The sequence below is a fragment of the Tinamus guttatus genome, unplaced genomic scaffold (genome assembly GCF_059628265.1).
Source record: "Tinamus guttatus ecotype Peru unplaced genomic scaffold, ASM5962826v1 Tinamus_guttatus_pri_ptg000307l, whole genome shotgun sequence".
Classification (NCBI taxonomy): Eukaryota; Metazoa; Chordata; class Aves; order Tinamiformes; family Tinamidae; genus Tinamus; species Tinamus guttatus.
The window spans coordinates 1035276-1053698 of NW_028288841.1; the positions used below are offsets into that span (position 1 = coordinate 1035276).

Sequence of the window (18423 nt, forward strand, 5' to 3'; positions counted from 1 at the left end):
GGTGTTTATCCCTTCCTCTTCCCACTGGGAATGACCCCCGAGCCCCCCGCGGCTCCGGCAGGGGGAGCTGCGCCCCCGCCGCTCCGCTGCACTGAAGCGCGTCGGGTCTCAGCCAGCGGCGGGAGCTCAGCCGGCTCCCCGGGCTCCGGGAGCAGCTTCTCCCTGCCCCGGAACCGCAGCTGCCCCCCTGCACCAGCAGCCACATCCAAACCCAGCAAGCAGCAATTCAGACATGGGACAAGCCACAGTTCCCAGCACAGGGAGACCCTGCCCCTTCCTCATGGCAAAACTCTTGGATTAGGAAGACTGAAGTGGTTGTATAAGGATACAGCTACCAAGAGAGTAACTTTGGGCCCAGGCCAGGGTGGTTATTAATAAGAGGTAACATATAACATATGTTAAAGGAAAAGCTGTCAAATCTGGCTGACAGCTATTCACGTCTCAATCGTGTAACTTGGCAAATTTTTTTTTTTCATAATATGAAGCAATTCTGTTAAACTGCAGATTGCACTTCACAGAAGGCTCAGCTGCAAGCAGATGCCAACTCACACTGTTCAGCTGGAGACATACACAGTATGTGAACAGAGTAAAGAACTGATTTTCTTCAATCACAAAAAAAATGCCATTTTGCTCACTTGGCACAGGGACAGTGCTGGGGTGCGGGTGCAGAGGGCTTACCTGATAAGTACCACAGGGTCCAACAGTTGTTATCATCTGAAGACCACACTGTGTAAGATACGAAGAACCCATCCCCAGAGGCAACAAAGTGGCCTTGCACCATTTCACATCAGTTTTATTTCAGAAGGAAATAAAGGAGATGAATAGCCTATATTTTCTTGTGAGAAACTAGATGCCAGCTCTAAGCATCTAGATTTTCCCAGAGGTTTCCATATGTTTAGAAGATGCTCCAACTTGCTCAAGCAGAACAGGTCATCACTGTGAGCCAGCAAACTGGATGTAATATCAGATTCAGCTGAATAGGACTATCTCAGACTGAAGAGGAATTTCACTAGTACTACTTTACCATGAGTTGTTCCACATTTTTCTGGCCTTTGTATAAGGCATTTGGAAGTGGGTTAGCGCTTACCACCCTCAGGCTTTTCCACCCACCCTACCTGGCAGTGCAACCAGCTCCTGCTTGTGGTTAAAATCTCAGGTGATCATTTTCCAGGCAAACACACACACACATGATAGCTGCTAACCACTTGCTATTTATTTGTCCCTTTCTATTGCAAACAGCAATCACTGTCATGGCATACAGAAAAACTTGTACAAAAGCTTCTATCTAGCACATGTAACATCACTACATGCTCCATCATCTGAAGATGAATTCCATAAGTCTTTTCTCCCACGCCCTGTCTAGCTGGATTTCATGGCTATTTGCTGTTAGCAACAGACTCCAAATTAGGATGGAGAGTTCCAGTTTCCAGTTCTATAGATGATCTGCCAAACCTAAGTGGATATTTTTTATAAAGCTTAATTATCAGGAATGAACTTCGATTCTTTTCTTTACAGTACTTTCCTGTAAATATCATTCCAAATATGTTCCTGACATCAATGGACCTGTCTCAGTTCTGCTGCATAGACAGATTCACGTCTGCTCCACATATGATTTTAAGGAAGAAAAAAGAAACTTCCTTTGGAAGAGACGTGTGCAAGGGTTTTATCATTTAGCCAAAGACCAAGGAAGGATATCAAGGAAGCAACTGCAGTGTGCATCGGCATGGACGCTACTGCGTTTGGAATACCATTAGTGCTGCAAGGCTTGCTCCAAGATGCTTTCATCTGCCACCTTGTGAGGCAGCGTCACCTTCAGCGTGACATTCTCTTTCATTGCTTGGCAGATGGTTTCATAAGCGTAGTCGTTGCCTGACCAGCAGCGTCTGGCAACCTGTCAGACAGGAAAATGATGATTGATAGGTGTGAATATTCTGCATTTCTCTTGCCACATCCCATCTTACCCAATATTTGTGCAAATACAGGCACACAATTTAATTGCAGTAAGTCTTCCAAGTCCTTGCCAGTTCCAAGTTTCCTTATTGATATAGGAAGTAATTATTGTAATATCTACAAATATCTTCTCTCAAAGCATTTTTATGAGTAGCTGTTGGGTGGACTTGGTTACATGCTATAACATCCTGTTGGGTTGATAAGACTGGTAGAGCCAGGTACCTTATAAACAGACACATCACAAAATTCCCTCCCTCAAAATAATCCCGTTTTCCATCCCAGCTCCGTAAAACTAGCAGTTGTTTTAGGTAATAGTATGGTTTAAGCAATCAGTGCCTTTGTAGTAGGATATCAGGAAAAATGTAAAGATCACTCAAAGCATTTTGAACCATAAATCAAGGAGCCAAATTCTTTGCTAGTACATGCAGGTCAAACTCTGTGGATGCCAAGGGAACTGCCAGTGCCCTCTTTCAAAGACAAAGCTTTGAACTTTGGTTTATGAACAGGCAAAACTCCCCAAATGAATAAAAATGTCAAGATTTGGCATAAAGGAAATAAGTACTTCCCTGTATTCCACAGCCTTACAAATCTCATTTCATTAAGGATTACAAATCAGTGCCTGGAATATTTAGACAGACTCAAAAATGTTCAAGGAAGAAAATGCTTAGGTTCCAATTTAGCATAAGATTTAAGTACAAGATTAACCTAAGACTCATAATAAGTTGTCAAGATCACAGAAGAGTTGGAAATTACCTTTTAAGTCAAAAAGTCATTTTTCCTGCTACTCAACTTCGATTATTTCTAGCAATACATTTTCTAGGATACATTTCAGGCTCTTTCCAGTCTTGTATATAAAATGAGCAACATTCTTGGATTGTCGCTTTTAAACATGTGCATGAAGGAGTGAGGCTTTTGCTTGCAATGAATCAGAGCAACAAAAGATTTACTGAGTTCTTAATAGGCAGCCTGTGGTAAACAGGGCTTGTTAAGGGTTTGCCTTCATGACTCAAATCTACAAGTTAATTCAGTTGTCCTGCTTTTCCCTTGATAGTTTATTAATATGATATTTGAGACCTAAGACAGAGAATATATACAAACTGTTTTTCTCTTTCCCCCTACCCCTCCTGAGAGATGGGTCCTTCAAGGGAAAAAAAATACTCAGGTCTAAAGCAAGAAGGAATTGTCTCATGGTTCTGGGAAATAAAACAACAAATCATGTCAGCATCCGCAAGGAGTTCCTTTAAAACATCACGTCCTTGTGAGGTTAAGCCACTGTAAAACAAAAAAGGCTTTTTTAATTGGACTATGTTTCGTTACACCTTACTGGATGCATTCTTTGCAAGAATTGATTCAAGACATCTTGACACAAGAGCACTGCCTTCATCTGGCCGAGCTGAACAGCCCTTCCTGCTCATTCAGAGGTGGCATCACAGCCAAAGACAGACAGGGCATATCTGAACGCTAATAGAAGACAAAAACTCACTCTAGTGTTAGCAAGGGCTGCACAAGCTGGCACTTAATGACAAACATTTCCAGAAATCTAGATCAAAGTTTGGAACAGGCATGACTGGAGTCATTATAGTTGTCATTACTATGGAGACAAGGAAGGAACAAACATCTACTCTAAAATAACCTTGAGCTTGGTTCTGTTTTCTTTTTCTTTAAAAAAGAAACAAAAATAGAACAAATAAAAAGAAGCAACTCGCACTGTGATGTGCAGAAATGATTGCATGACTGGACTCCTGTTTGCTATAAAGTCAGACAGAGTGCTCTGGATATTTTACAGCAAATTCCTTACCCAAGAATTCTTCAGACTTTTTTATTGACTCAAAGCCCATTGATGTTGGTTAAAAAAATAAATAAAAATAAAAAACACTGATTTCAGTGGGATCAGGCTCATTCATAAGCAGCCTGTATTAGGAGTGGACAGAATGAGTCATTTGGCCCATCAGGACTATTCCTGGGATGCAAAGGGCAAGATCCCACACTCTCATGCTCAATTCCCATTCAGTTAAAATGAGTAGGAGGAGAGGAATTGGAGTACCTGAATGAAGCTAGCCCCAAATGAGTGCACATTTTGAGGCAGGAAGATGGTATTTATAATCTACATATATAATGAGTTTTGCTTACTCCATTGGAAACATCCCAGCTGAGCATCATTTTAGCTCGTTCTTCAGCCTTCGCGGACCCATCCAAAACAAGGCCAAAGCCCCCATTGATCACTTCACCCCTAAAAAGAAAAGTTGTTAATAATAATAACAATAATAAAACCAAAACAATCCAAACCAATCCCACAAAGTTTGCAGAATTTAATTTGTTCAGCTGCACTCGTGGAAGAAGGATGACAACACAGAAATGGTGCTGAATAAAAGACATTATCAATTGCCTTTTTATAACTTAAAAAATTAGCCAGGCAAAGTCCTAGTCTGGAATAGGGCAGGAAACCTGTGCTGTCTTTGCCCTAATGCCCAGCCAGCAGCAGCATCTGCTCCAAGTGCAAGGGCCAAAGCAAAGCTCTGCAGTGCTCTATATGGGCTTTAGAAACAAGTAAAGAAATCTTAGTGCTTCTGATGACCAGAGTTACCTGTCTTGGGGATTTTTAAGTTAAACTGTTCAGGTTTGCCATGCAGGCTCTTCTATATCAGCAGGACTGTGAGAACTACATACTTATTAAAACAGACAGATGGCCCTATTTATATTCTCGCGGGACAAATGAGAGAGTGTGTTTTATTAAAAAAGTGTTAACCATCCCTTAACAAACATCTGCCTCAATTGTTTCAAAATCAGCCGTTTGTTTTGTATGAGAAACATAGACGTTTAAAGACATCAGAGCCAACTTTTTGAGAAGCAGACTTGTTGGCAGGAGAGGAACAGAAATACAGTACAGACTAGCAGATATGCTTGGGAGAAATACCAGTCTGCTTTTAAAAGCACAGGGAAAACACGCAGAGCAAAACATCTTGTCTGATTCAGAATCTGGTCTGCTCTAGTTCCTGTTTTGTTGCATGTGGTGAATAGCGGTGAGGATGATTGGAAAATTATCTGTTGCTCTAAATCTGTAAGAGAGTTCTGGCATTATAAGCCAGCAGCTGCAATGTTTGGGAAAGGGGACCTATCCTGCCCACAAATACACATGGTACAAGAGGAGAACACTAATGAAGGTCCCTAGAAGCAGTTTTTTTCCTGTGTTTTATAGCTAATGAAAGTTCACAACATTTACACAGAACAACATCGAACACATCCATGAACCAGGTGCCTTCCAAACCAGTACAGAATCATTTCTTACTGTATATTTTTTCAGCAGCAACTGGGGCATCTCAAAAAACATGGTGTTTGCTCTCTTTTCTTAGAAGGCTACACTGGACCCTGGCAGACTTGAGCTCTGCTTCCTGAAACTACAACTCACATTTTCAGGGCTGTATCGTTGCTTACATAATGTTCACTCCCCTTCACTAGTTACAGGTACCAGCAATGTGGTAAGTAGGGGCTCATCAGCGGGTGACTAAGGAAGTTACTGAAAACTCCAGGACTCACATCAAGTTACCAAACTCTGAGCTCCCTCTGCATTACCACCATTAGAGCTGGCTGAAATACCTAAATATCTTTTCTGTTGAAATACAGAGTTTTCATGAAACTGGCATTTCTCCTAGTGGGATGTCAGCTGAGGAATCGAGTTAGCAGGGAGATGTTTGAACACTGGGATTGCTGGCATTTCAAAATGAGGTGCTTCTTTTTGATTGGCACCGTCGAAACTGAAAATTAACATTTTGTCCCTTGAGATTAACTGAGAGCTTATGCTGAAATTCCAGATTCTGTTTCCAGTCACATAAACCCGGAGCATCAACATCAACACGTAATACCACAGTATAATCACACCTCAAGTCAGACTGTTGACAATATTGGACAATAAGAAAATCAGACCTCTGGCCTGGTGCTTTCTAAAGCGATTCCACCTGATGACGTTCATTCAGCAGCAAAGATCCCCTCTGTGCACAACATCCCGAAGAGCATCCCTAGCTAAGGCATGAACACTGAGCATCTGATCTCACTTGCACTCCATAAATTTAACTTCTCTCCATCCGTTTCCATTGAGTTACTCCAGTGTAAATCAGAAGCCCTCAACAGAATCTGCCCTACTGTCTCAAAATCCTTCATAAATTAAACACCAAGGTTTGTCAGGATGGATTTTCTAGCAAAACCTCTCACTTTTAAAGGGGAGCTCTCTGCCTTCATTAGCATTGGGTAATATTTTAAGGTAATTAAAGAAACGTGTGGCATTTTGACCTAAGCGACCTCCTATAATTTCCAGATGGCTCCTTTTAAGGTGATCAAAGAAAACAAGGCCTCTCTCACAATCAAGATGTCACTGTCAGCACTGTAGTTCAATTCTTAAATTACTTCTGCCTTTTTGTTACTACAGGTTACTCGGGCTCTTTGCTGATATACATTTCTCCTGCAAAGTAAAAGACTAAGAAATGAATGACATTCATTTGCTGTATTTATAGTCAAGAACATGTTAACCTTAAGTCTCTCAAATAGCACATGTGATGCAAATTCCAGCTAAATAAATATTAATCCTGCGTTTTTCTGTTTGCCCCACAAGGCTATAGCTCTGAGAAATCAAAGCATGTCCAAGGTATTTCTGTAGTGTCTTTAGGAAGACAGGCCAGACCTGTCAGCAGTTCCCAACCTCTGCTGGGAAGTTGGGCAGCTGAGAACAGAGCACTTGCCATTTCCAAACTCTTGGAACAGAGATGTCCCGATGGCAATTTGATTTCTTCCTAATCACGTTCATATCCGTTTATAAATACAGGTCAGCTTCCATCTGCACTTTCACACCTCCATATCAGCTGCCTTATTTTATTAGGCACGAGGAGATTTTGTTATGGCAAAGTCAACTGAACTTTTACCTCTCTGGAGGCAAAGAAATACCTGAGAGCATCTTGCTTTTCCAGGAAAAAAAAAATAGTGTAGTAGGGGGTTGAGTTTGTTTCTTTTCCCACCTTTAAATCATTCCCCTCTCTCTCCTTAGAGGGAAAAGGCAAAGGGGGAAGCGCTTTAACTAGCCGGGGTGGTGCCACGATTAGTTAAACCGAGCAGGACCACGTGTGGTGCAGAGGCTTTCGGGGCTCTCCAGACTGCACCTAATGACACGACATTGTTACCACGTCTGAGTCTCAGCATGGAGGCTTATTAGGGCTTGTACCGAGACAGGCCTCATTTTAACGCTCCACATTCTTCGCTGAAGCACAGTAATTTAATCATAGAGAGCCAAGACTGCTCCCAAGAACAAGGTGAACAGACACTGTTCCCTAACGACAAGCCACAAAGCAGCCACAGGAACCGATAAGAGAGGAAAATCGATCCTTGCTTTTCCACAGATACTTTGATTTCAGTGAATAGTCACACGCTAATATTCCCATCCATCATATAAGCGACAGCACCTCTGCTCTGCCCTCAAGGATAACTTCTTTCCAGTGATGCAGCTCCACTAAGGAACCAACTACAAGAGTCTAACTGAAATGGCAGTCTGGCCACTGCCAGTTTTCCAGAGTAGGAATGGTCTCAGGCTCTTGGCCAGTCTCTCTTCAGACTGCCCAGAGGGCTAGAAATGTGCAGGAGGGTCTGGTCTTGAAAAACGCCAGGGTGAGACGAGGAATATGATGATTTGCATGATTTGAATTTTGAACAAATACCATCAACACACTGAACAAATAACTTCTGGCATAAGCAATTATTTTCGATTATAGTAATTAAACAATGATGAAAATACTCCTGGTACTTTAAAGAAGATAATGCATGGGATTGTGTTTGCTTGTATTTCATGACCAGATTTTTTAAAAGGTTAAATTTAACAAAATCTATTCAAACAGATCTAACCTGCTGCAATCTATAAAGACTGAGACAACCAGAGTAGGTGGGTATGCCAGCATGTATTTTCCATCTGTAATTCTGAAGTTAAAAATGAAGTCCTGGCCTTGATAGTTATCACTGAAATCAACAGCACCAGATTTTCAGGGACCTTTTTCTCCACCATCCAGTTTTGCTCTCACATGCCTTCTATTCACTAGCTACTTCACTGAAATCAAAATTAGGCAGACCGCACAGGGGGCAATTCTCCATCCGATTTGAAGGGATATTTTTCTAGCTCCAGCTTCCAGCTCCAGGACAAATAATAAACAAATAACCTCAAATATTTCTGAGGATAACATCTGCAATAAGTTCTTTATATGTGGCTTGCTCCTCTTAGCATATTCTGGAGAAGCTGGATGGAACAGCTGGGAGAGGGATCACTATAGTATTTAACAGGGGAGTGTCTCCCTTTTGACCAGCTACACCAGAAAACAAAGACATGACTTTAAATGGGAGATACATTGCTGGCCTGTGCTAGAATGAACAATCCAGACTATCGACCCTACAGCAGAGCTCATCTTCCCTAAACCTCTGCCAATCCAGGTTCCCTTTAGCAGCATATAAAGGAAATGAATTTTCTTCTACATATATGATATTTCTCTCATTCTGTTTCTCCCCTTTAGCAGCATATAAAGGAGATGAATTTTCTTCTACATATACGGTATTTCTCTAATTCTGTTTCTCAATCAAGGCATTTCTCCCAGTTCTATGTCCTAGGTGAAGGAGGAGCTGTTTAATCAAGTCTCTACTTGCTCCTGCTTAGTAGGATAAAAGACCAGGGCCAAGTGGAAAGAAAAGAGAGTGGGGGGTTTGCTGGCACTGGAGCTGTTTTGTATCAATAACCCCTCATTGCATTTTAGCACAGGGGTATTTATATTGGGGTCCTAAGGTCACAGATTTAAATGCAGCTTAAGGAAAAACCTAAGCATAATCCATCCACTAACACTCTGGTGGTGCACGTGTGAAGACAACTTTGGAAATGGGATCAGTTCAAAAAGACCATAGCAGACCATCCTTACTTAGGGAATTAAGTTCTCCAAATCATGCCATGGCTAATGTCCAAAACACTTTTTCTTGACGCATGGGCATTAATTTAAAAAAAGCCTCATACAACACCACATTTCACCTTAAAATGCATCCTTTCAGCCCTTGTCTCCAAGCTCATCCTTCCCATGATCACAGCACTCTTCTACTCCAGTAATACACCCCACACCTGCACAGTTCCCTCCCCATCTCTCGCAGCGATAACCGCATGGAGAGCCCATCGTTAGAGACGTGGGTTGATTCTCCTTACCAGCCAACACCACCACCGTTGTGCAAGGCGACCCAGGTAGCTCCTCTGAAGGCATCTCCTACAAAATTCTGTACTGCCATGTCTAGGAAAAGAGAAGGGATGTTACAGTAGCCCTGGCACACTGCATTAGGGTTTGGCTGGGCTGCTCTTTCCTTCCACTGACACTTTCATGGTGATGGTGTGAAGTCACTGTTGGAAGCAGGGTTTACTCACAGCTTCTCTCACAGATATGTAGTGAACACATGACGTTAGGAGAAACAGGGAAGAAATTATTTCTCCCCACCTCCAATAGGAGAAGCAAAAGCCAGTATCATTCTGTGGTTTGGGAGGACACTGCTGCCTTTTGTGTTTGTGACCAAGCTCAAGCAGATGAAGAACCTACCACCACTCCTCAGCTAGGAGAGACCTCCTGAGGGTGGCAAGAAATACAGTCTACGCATTGGGATCCTGGACACATTCCTGCAGAAGCTGAAAATGTGGGGGGCCATTTTGGCTTGCAGTTCTCAGGAAAGCCTGAACCGAAATGGCTGTTTCAGATCAAACCACAGTTAACTCAAAACTCTGTAAAAACAAAACAAAAAAACCCCATGACCTGCATTTTGGGAACAAGCCCCATGGTGGAAGTGATATGGCCCTGATTCTCTGGACATGAGAGTATTTTCTGTAACTACAGAAGTCACACAAGACACTGGTTTTATTTCAGAAAAACAAAAATAAAGGCGGTCGGGGGGTAGACTAATGTCAAATGCATGCTTTCCACTGAAACATTCACTAGAATTTCATAAAAGTCATGCAATTAAAGGCACCAACCTTTTCCACCTCTGTGTATGTGCAAAAAGACATATGCTCAGAGGTGGAAAGAAATGCACATAGCAGAGAATAATGGGGTGAAACCCAGGGAAAATGTGTCCAAATTTTTATTTCAGGAATTATAATTTTCTGTGGTTTTACCAGTAAAAAATAAGCCCCCCAGCCCCATTTGCAGACTCACAATTGTTACCTGTCTGATGGAAAAATGAATTTACTCAAGCATTAATATATGTTAAACCCTGTCAAAAGCCCCATTATGGCATCTTTTATGTGGCATTATGTCACTTTAATAACCCAATTATCATAATTACAGTGCTGTTAAGAAGCAAGGGGAACAAGAGAGATAAAAAGCTCATATTCTAAAAAAAAAAAAAAAAAAAAAAAATATATATATATATATATATATATATTTTCCTCAGCCTGTAAAGTCAAGGTCAGATGAGGATTATGGCAAGTGGGCTAAGTATGTAATAACGTCCTGTCCTTTGGCCTCAGTAAAGGTTACTAATGGAACAAATGTCTATGTTGAAATACACTTTGCAGAGCAGCAATGACCCATGCTTGGCCAGTGATCAGGCTGAGGTACGTACAGAGTAAAAAAGGGAGACAGGGAAACATTCTGAAACAATCCAGTGTGTCAGAGGAACCAATGTTAAGTGAATGAGTTGTGGTGGGAAAATGACTGGAAGGGAGGGAGAGAGGAAGACCTAAGGCAGCATTTTCCAAGACCATTGAAACCAGTGGTCAGGAGGCTTTGGAATAGAGCTAGCGGTTCATGTAATTCAGAAAATATAAGCAAGAACAGGTAGTGTGATAAGAAATAGGTTTTAGCAAGCCTTGTTTCTATTGCCCTCTTCTGTGGGCATCATCTAGGGTTACTTAAGTCTTTCAGCGGAGACATTGATTTGGATCAGCTCACTATACAGCTTCACTATTTCCATACATCTTGAGGGAACCAAAAACTGAAGTCTGTCCATCTGGACCACCAGAATGAGCCAATCTACTCAAAAACTGGAGCTAAAAAATGGAGTCTATCAGTGGAGCTGAAAGATACACAGCTATAAGCTTCATTTCATCAGGAAAGCAAAGCAGGAAACTTTCCTCCTAAAAACAGAACCATATTTTAGTCCTATTATGAACTGCCAGTCCTAATGGAAGTCATTCAGTATTCTCAGGGACCTCAGTCATAATTTCTCCTTCTACAGCAGCTTGAATTCTCATATCTCAAGCCACTTCCTGGCTGCCAGCTCATGACAGGTGGAAAGATCACTGGACTAAAGCTGTATTATATATATATATATATTTACTTTATGGACAGAAGATTGAGGAAGATTCAAGTTAAATTTTTAGCTCTTCACTCATTTTTCATGTGTCCAGTTTGATATTTCTTGAGTTTATTTTTCTAAAGTGCCATTTCACAATCTCAAAAGCAGATTCTGGTTAGCTCAGGTCAGGTATGCAGAACTAAACCTACGCAGTTTGCCCACAGTCACACTGTGAGCGAGCAGCAAGGCTTGGAATCTAATCCAGAACTCCTGACTTCCATTCTTGTGCTTTTACTATCAAAATATGTTCCCATATGACCGGAAAAGGTCCTTTCCAAAAACTCCAAACTGTTTTCTTGAGTCCTTGCATGGTGAACGAACAGAGCTGGGAATCTGAGTGCTTTAAATAAAGTACTTTTATAGACCTGATTTTGACCTTGCATATCCCAAGGAAGTGCTGCTATAATTCTACTCAGATCGTCTCTTTGAAGTCTCAGGGTGGAAAATTAAAATTAAATACAAGATACTGTCCAAGACAGATTGCTCTCCATTTGCATTCAGATAAATCTGGTGCATCCTCACCAAATTTTCAGAATTGCTTCAAATTTATTACACCATTGTTCTGAGCCTCCCATTTAACTAGGTCAGATTTCTGTATCATTTTTAAATCCCACAAAGCTTTTATGCCAATTTCAGAGGAAATCTGATTAATTGCGATTAAAGGTTAAACAAAAACATTTCTACAAATGTTGCACTAGAAATTTCTCCTTTAAAGCAATTTCCTTGCTCTCTGGACAGACAAGTCTCAGCTGTTCTGCTGACCTGCACAGAAGGCTGATCCATCATAAATGTTTGACGTTTCTCTGTAAGGACTGTCGGTCCCACTCACATCATGGTGATCTCGGCTGAGGACTACTGGAGCCTGTGAAACAGCAGTGACAAGAAAATGGAATCTTTCATGAACTGTCAATGCTGCCAATAAAATGCTGTTGCTGGTTAGACTTGTCTTACCTCAGCTGGTTAGACTTCTGTCTTACCTCATTTCAGATTTCAAATGAAAACAATGTTCTTCCCTTGGGGGTGCTCCCTAAATCCCCTGAATCTCCTCCTTCCTATTATTGTTTTTTTCACCAGAAATGTTGCCATGTGCGTGAGAGTCAGCACCATTTCATAACTGAGAGCAAGAGCTTTTTTTTTTTTTTTTTTTTTTTTTTTTTTTAAAAAAAAAAAAAAGGACAATGGTACCTTCAAAGCAAGGCAGGGAGAGGAGGGGACATGATGTGGCTGCTTTGCTGAAATTTCAAAGACACTTCAGCATGAAAAAAATTCATTCAAAAATAGCTCTGTTTTTGAACAGTAGGAAATGCCTTTTTTCTTTTCTCTTGGAATATTTTAAGATTGAGCATAAGGTGTCAATAAGAATTAGTAATCTCACACAGCTCAGACAAGTCTATTCTTGATTTGGAATTTAACTGCCAGGACAAATCTAAATCAGCTCACAGATCTTCATTATCCTTTGCCAGGCACAGGGTTTATACAAGAGCAATTCATTCTCTTGGTGTGATGGATCTGGAATTAGCTGGCATTTGATGCTGGCAGTGAATTAGCAAATCATTGAAAAGAGATGTAAGCACCCATCTTGCCAGAGAGGGAATGGAGATTTCGAAGTGAAAAAGTCCCAACAAAATCCTAAGGGCCTGGGAGTCTGACCCTGTCAGTCATCACTCCGAGGCAGTGCTCTGGCTCGTCAGGTTTATTTTCTAAGACCAGCTTGCAGTGACATTCATTTTTGAATTCTGAGAAGGTCAACAGTATTTGAAATATCTTAGCAAACATTTTCTGAGTAACAAAAAGAGCCTTGCTTAGCTGTAATCTGTTCTAAATTTTACTCAAGTTTGTCATTTTGAAAATTACTTTATTGTGCCTATACAAGAGAAATGAGCAAACATGCCTATGTCTGATGCTGCTGCAGGCACAGCCACAAGCCAGTATGGATGCTCATTATGCATCCTACTTGTGAGCAAAGATTAAACTCTTTCATAAGCTTTACTACCTGGAAAATGAAAGAAAGAGCAGTTTGAATCAAATTGTAACGTGAGGTTACAGATCAGTTTGAGTGTTGCAAATTCAGGTGGTGACTCAGCCCTTGCAAAAAATCATTTTTCACTAAAGGTTGGACAATTCGTTTTGCTTTCCCTGTGTTACAAAATCTCACAGATGTGTCTGCACAGATATTCATTCTGTCTATACTTGGAACTGCGTTGTAATAACTCCTGTCTTGCAACAGAGTTTACTCTCTTGGGATGGTGCCACAACAAAATTATGCCAAAGGCTTTTAAACTATCCTTATCATACACCTGGAAACTGAGCCCCACAGCAGCAGCAGATCTTCTACGGCAATAAATAATGGGTATAATTGTGTGATATCTTCAGAATTTTGGTCTGCCAGACCAAATGTCACACTGTACAGCCACATGAGATTAAAAAAAAAAAAAAAAAAAAAAAAAAAAAAAGCTTAGAAAAATCCACATGTCCTTTCCATAAAATGTATTTTTGTCACTGCCACATATGCTCAGTGGGATTTTTAACTAAGTAATTTAACACTATGCACCAGAGTAACAACATCAAATCTAATGATTTTCTTCATTCACACAATGCAGAGCTGGCTGTAGCCATAATATGACAAAGCAAAGGATGGAGGGGAAGAAATGGCAGGTGGTGGCATGGCCTTTCTTGTTATTTGGCCCGTCTGAGGCACTATTAAGGAGTTAGAGCCCCTGTCTTGTGTCTTCAGCAAACCTCCTCTTGCAGACAGTATGATAAACTGTGCTTGTAGATGCCCAAATGCAAAATAAAGCAGATTTCCAACATGAAATGAAAGACAGCATATTTCAGAGTTTCTACACTTGTCTCCCTTCTGTTACACAGGACAATACTGGGGACATTAGACAGAGAAAGGTTAAGCTATAATAGATGCTAGCCGAATACTAGTCCCACATAAATGACAGGAATTTCTGCTCTCTCTGATCCCTCTCATTCCCCTTCCCACCTGCCAACCCAGTCTTGGATATTAAACAAAATTGCCACGTGATATCAAATAGAAAAAAAACAAACCTTAATCTTTCCTTCAGATATCGCTCGATTAATAGCCATGGCTATAGACACACGACCTCTCTGATCAGAATACAAGATTCTAGCTTGAGAACCAACAACCTGGAAGATAAAAATGCCAGAGAGATAAGATTCCCTGTGCAACTGGCTTATCTTCAGGTCCTAGATAAATGGAGACATATGATTGCCTGACTCTGCAGGAGAAAACAGATTATTCATTCACCAACTCCCAGCTTCCAGAAAAAAATAAAATAAATTAAGCCCCTCTTTGAACCACGTTTTATCTCTACTCACACAATCAGTGAGATGTATTTCTGTATTCAGCTGCTATTGTCCAATAAACCCCACTCTTTAAATCAACCTGATTGCTCGGCTCTAATCCCCCTATCAACAAACACCTTATCAGCAGCTGAAAAGCAGAGGTTTGGGACCAGCAACGGTGGGCTGGAAAAGAAATACAATGACAAAGAATGGCAAAGAACATCTGTCCCACACAAGTCTGCTCCTCTCCAGCTCTTCCTCCACAAGTTAGTCTGGTTTCCAGATGAGGAGAGCATGCATAAACCTGACAATGTTACCAGTTAGTTTCACAGAGTGATTCTGCCCTAAAAGCAAAACAAAAGGATGTTGCCCTGTGCCCTGTTTCCCACTGTGCAATAGGATGATGCAGCCCTTTGGCCTTCTCACATATTTTGAAAGGAGCACTGGGAACTGCAGGACTGAGGAGGTAGGATCAAATAAATGCCAAGGAGGACATTTCACACGGTGCCAAAGGAAAGGTAGCAACAAATGAGGTGAAGGTTGAGTCACTGGCTTGTTTCTCTCCAGAAACAAGACCAAATGATGCTGGAATATCTGGGCATTTCCAAGACGAGGACAGGAAGGCTTCCTCTCACCCTAAAGCCCTGCTGTAGAGAAACATTTAAGTTGTCCACCTTTCCCCAGTACACAAAAAAGAGCTAGAGCAGCGTTTCCATTCACGGCCATTCCTGCTTTTCACTCCAGCCTTCAAAACTGTGGTCTGGACCTGGGAGGTCACCCGTGCTGGGGAGGCCGCCTTACCAAGCTGTGCCTGCCGGCTTCCCGAATCCAGCGGATGTTGTCGTGGTACTGCTGCTTCACAGATGCACTCACTGAAAGAGAAAGCAGGAATGAAAGCATTTTGAAGATAAATGCAATAAATGCAATATAGTCTGCATAAAATTAAATCCATCTGACAGCCCCTGGGAGTCAAATTGTCTCAGATGTAAACACATATATAGGAAGTAACATATAGAGTCATTTGCAGCTTATGTAGTGATTGTTACTGTATATTTAGAAGAAGGTATAAAAAGTCACACAGAATGCAGCTGGAAATGAAGTCTCTCATACAAATCTTTAGGAAACCAACTTAAAGCTTGAAATACTGATCATATGTGTGCAGCTCATACTATGTCATCTGTCTTTCTGCCCATTTACTAAATGCCCAATCTTTCTTTGAGCCTTTGCTAAATAAGTAGCTTTAGCAAACTCCATGATATTGAGTTCTAAAGTCCAGCCTTATATCAGGAAAAAATAATTCATCTGAGCATGCACCAATCTCAATGGTTGGTAATATGTACTTGAGGATAAGTTACACTAATAAACTATTATAGGGGTAAACTGGAGCATAGATTTATAACACAGCAGTAGCTCTGTACTAATTGCCCATGTGAACATTTTTATCTCAAGAGAAAACTAAAGGTCACTCATTCCACAATGAAACTGGGGTATATTACCTCATGTTATTATGGAGCAAATGATAGCAGAGAAGGATTTATCTGGGAGAAAGCTACTCCATGTGCAAATGCACTCTGCATCGCATTTACACATAGCTATATAGATACATTGTCTGAGAAATATATATAATGTTTTTAACCATGCTCTAGCTTTCTCTCTCATTTATACCTGTGCTATTCTATTTTATCAATACCACAAACTGAAGAGCAGGAAAAATAAAGACACTTGAAGTGAAAGACAGGGAAACATGACACATCACTCAGGTGAGTGATGACCCCAAGACTGTTTGGGGTACTTTCCAAACAGCGTGAATGTGAGCTCGGAAATTGAAGGTATAGTAGCAGCAGCCTGTAGGCTCTTTCTGTGCGGGCTAAGCTATGTTGTATTACTCCAAGAGACCTATGCAACTACCAGGGCTTAGCTGACATAATATGCTAAATCGCAGTGATTTGCTCCTGCACTGGAGTTTTGTATTACAATCATTTCAGCGTCCACTAGATGCCAAGATATCATATTCCACACCACTTGCCAGCTCTTGTCCATTTTCACATTGAATTATAACATACACGAGTCATTTCAAATTGTTCCAGGTAAATAAGCGTTTCGAGCACTGTTTTTCCACTAAGCAATATGTCAGCAAATATGCATTGTACCACTGGAAATGAGAAAAAGATACTCATATTTAATTTGTGTTAAATACATTGTTAAAGGGAAATGTAAAACACATTCGCTCCTGCAGAGGCAGATCTCCTGCAGTGAGTTTTAATGATGCTAAATGGACCTGTCAGTGCTTTATGGGTTGGCTCCAAGTAAGAACCTCTAAACTCTGCAAGGATTAACACGTCAGCTCTTAGATTTGCAAGGAGTGAAAGATGAAACAGCTGCTTGTGCTGTCCTAGTAGGTTCATGCTGCCACTCAGAAGCTTTAAGGAAATTCCTTGTGCGCACCCTCTCTAGCAGCTCCACGTCCCCCTTGTCCTGGGGACCCAGAACTGCCCCCAATGCCCCAGGTGCCTCCCCAGAGCTGAGCAGGGGGGCAGGATCCCCTCCCTGGCCCTGCTGGCAATGCTCCTCCTGATGCAGCCAGGAGCCCATTGGCCTTCTTGGCCACCAGGGCACGTTGCTACCTCATGGGCCACATTGTCAACCAGGACTCCCAGATCCCACTCCACAAAGCTGCTTTCCAGCAGGTCAGTCCCTCACAGGATTAACTGCTCCACTACAAATAAGAAAGCATTCCAAATCTTCACAGTTTTAGTTACATTTCTGAGTACTATGTCCCATAACCTTGGGATAATATTGGTCCACTTTAGGGGATATGGAAAGATTAAAGTTGGTGTAATTTCTAAAGTATAACATATATCTATGAAGGTATTCCAGATGGGTTCCATCGGCAGATAGGATAAGGTGCCACTTGATTGTCAAACGACATAGAAGACAAACATCAAAACTGTAATCCCAAATAAATGACACTGGATGGAGCACCACATCCAGGAAATCTAGGTTCCCTGTCTCTGATCTGCTTTCTAACCTCTTATGAACCTCTCTAGGTCCCCCTGCCTCTTTCCTCTTTCTGTGAGATAGGGACAAAACAATTTAAAAACAAGCAAAACAAAAAGAACAACTCTTTGAAAGCTGTTGAGAGACATGCCTTGCTTTAAAATTTCAGCGTGACAAACTGCAGGAAAATATATAAAAAACAGAAAGAAACAACCAAAATTGCAATAGCTTCAGGATCGATAACCCTCTACAGGGTGTTTTTACATCTTACCTCACCTTACTTTTTACGTCTTACAGTCCATGTAGGAATTGAACAACAAATGAAATTTCCCACCCATGTGGAATAAGCAAGAAACTGCTCGCCAAGATTTCAGACAAAAGCCACCAGAAGTCACACAACTCTTTACTTTTCTCTCCAAAAGCAGCCCCAGTTATGGGCACACGGGATGGTTTCCTACCTCCCCTACGTATGGAGTCCTCCAGCACAGACATGGCGATGGAGTCAGTGGTAGCAAGGTCCTGTGGGTCACCTGAGGTGCAAACCCAGCGAAATGGCCCAAATCCCAGGGAAAAAATATCCCTGAGAAGAGAATATGTTTCATTAGGAGATAGTTGAAATTCTTTCCTTATTTATCCTGGCTGCTAGCAGTGCTTTTCTTTCATTAGCTGGAGAAGGAAGAATTTGAAACATTTTGAATGAACTAACTAAACAGAAGCATCGGGGACCATTAATTCAGAAACTAAACAGTGCTGTTTCATGCAGCCATCAAATGGTGTACAGAAAATCACAGGCAGACCAGAATTTCTATATGAATGCTAGCA

At 41.3% G+C, this 18423-nt stretch overlaps 2 protein-coding genes across 2 annotated transcripts in view; one reads left to right on the plus strand and one right to left on the minus strand.

The window, feature by feature from the left end:
* The window catches only part of LOC104577994 (netrin-4), a 166708-nt gene that overhangs the window by 79565 nt on the left and 68720 nt on the right, over positions 1–18423 (plus strand). The gene's annotated exons all lie outside the window — the stretch shown is intronic.
* Positions 1651–18423, minus strand: part of UROC1 (urocanate hydratase 1) — a 38264-nt gene continuing 21491 nt past the window's right edge. The window contains exons 14-20 of the mRNA XM_088528216.1: positions 18060–18181; positions 15406–15476; positions 14347–14445; positions 12055–12154; positions 9158–9239; positions 4081–4180; positions 1651–1891 (exon numbers count right to left, since the gene is read on the minus strand). Coding sequence (XP_088384342.1) covers positions 1751–1891; positions 4081–4180; positions 9158–9239; positions 12055–12154; positions 14347–14445; positions 15406–15476; positions 18060–18181 — 715 coding nt within the window. The 3' untranslated portion in view covers positions 1651–1750. The remainder of the gene's footprint in view (positions 1892–4080; positions 4181–9157; positions 9240–12054; positions 12155–14346; positions 14446–15405; positions 15477–18059; positions 18182–18423) is intronic.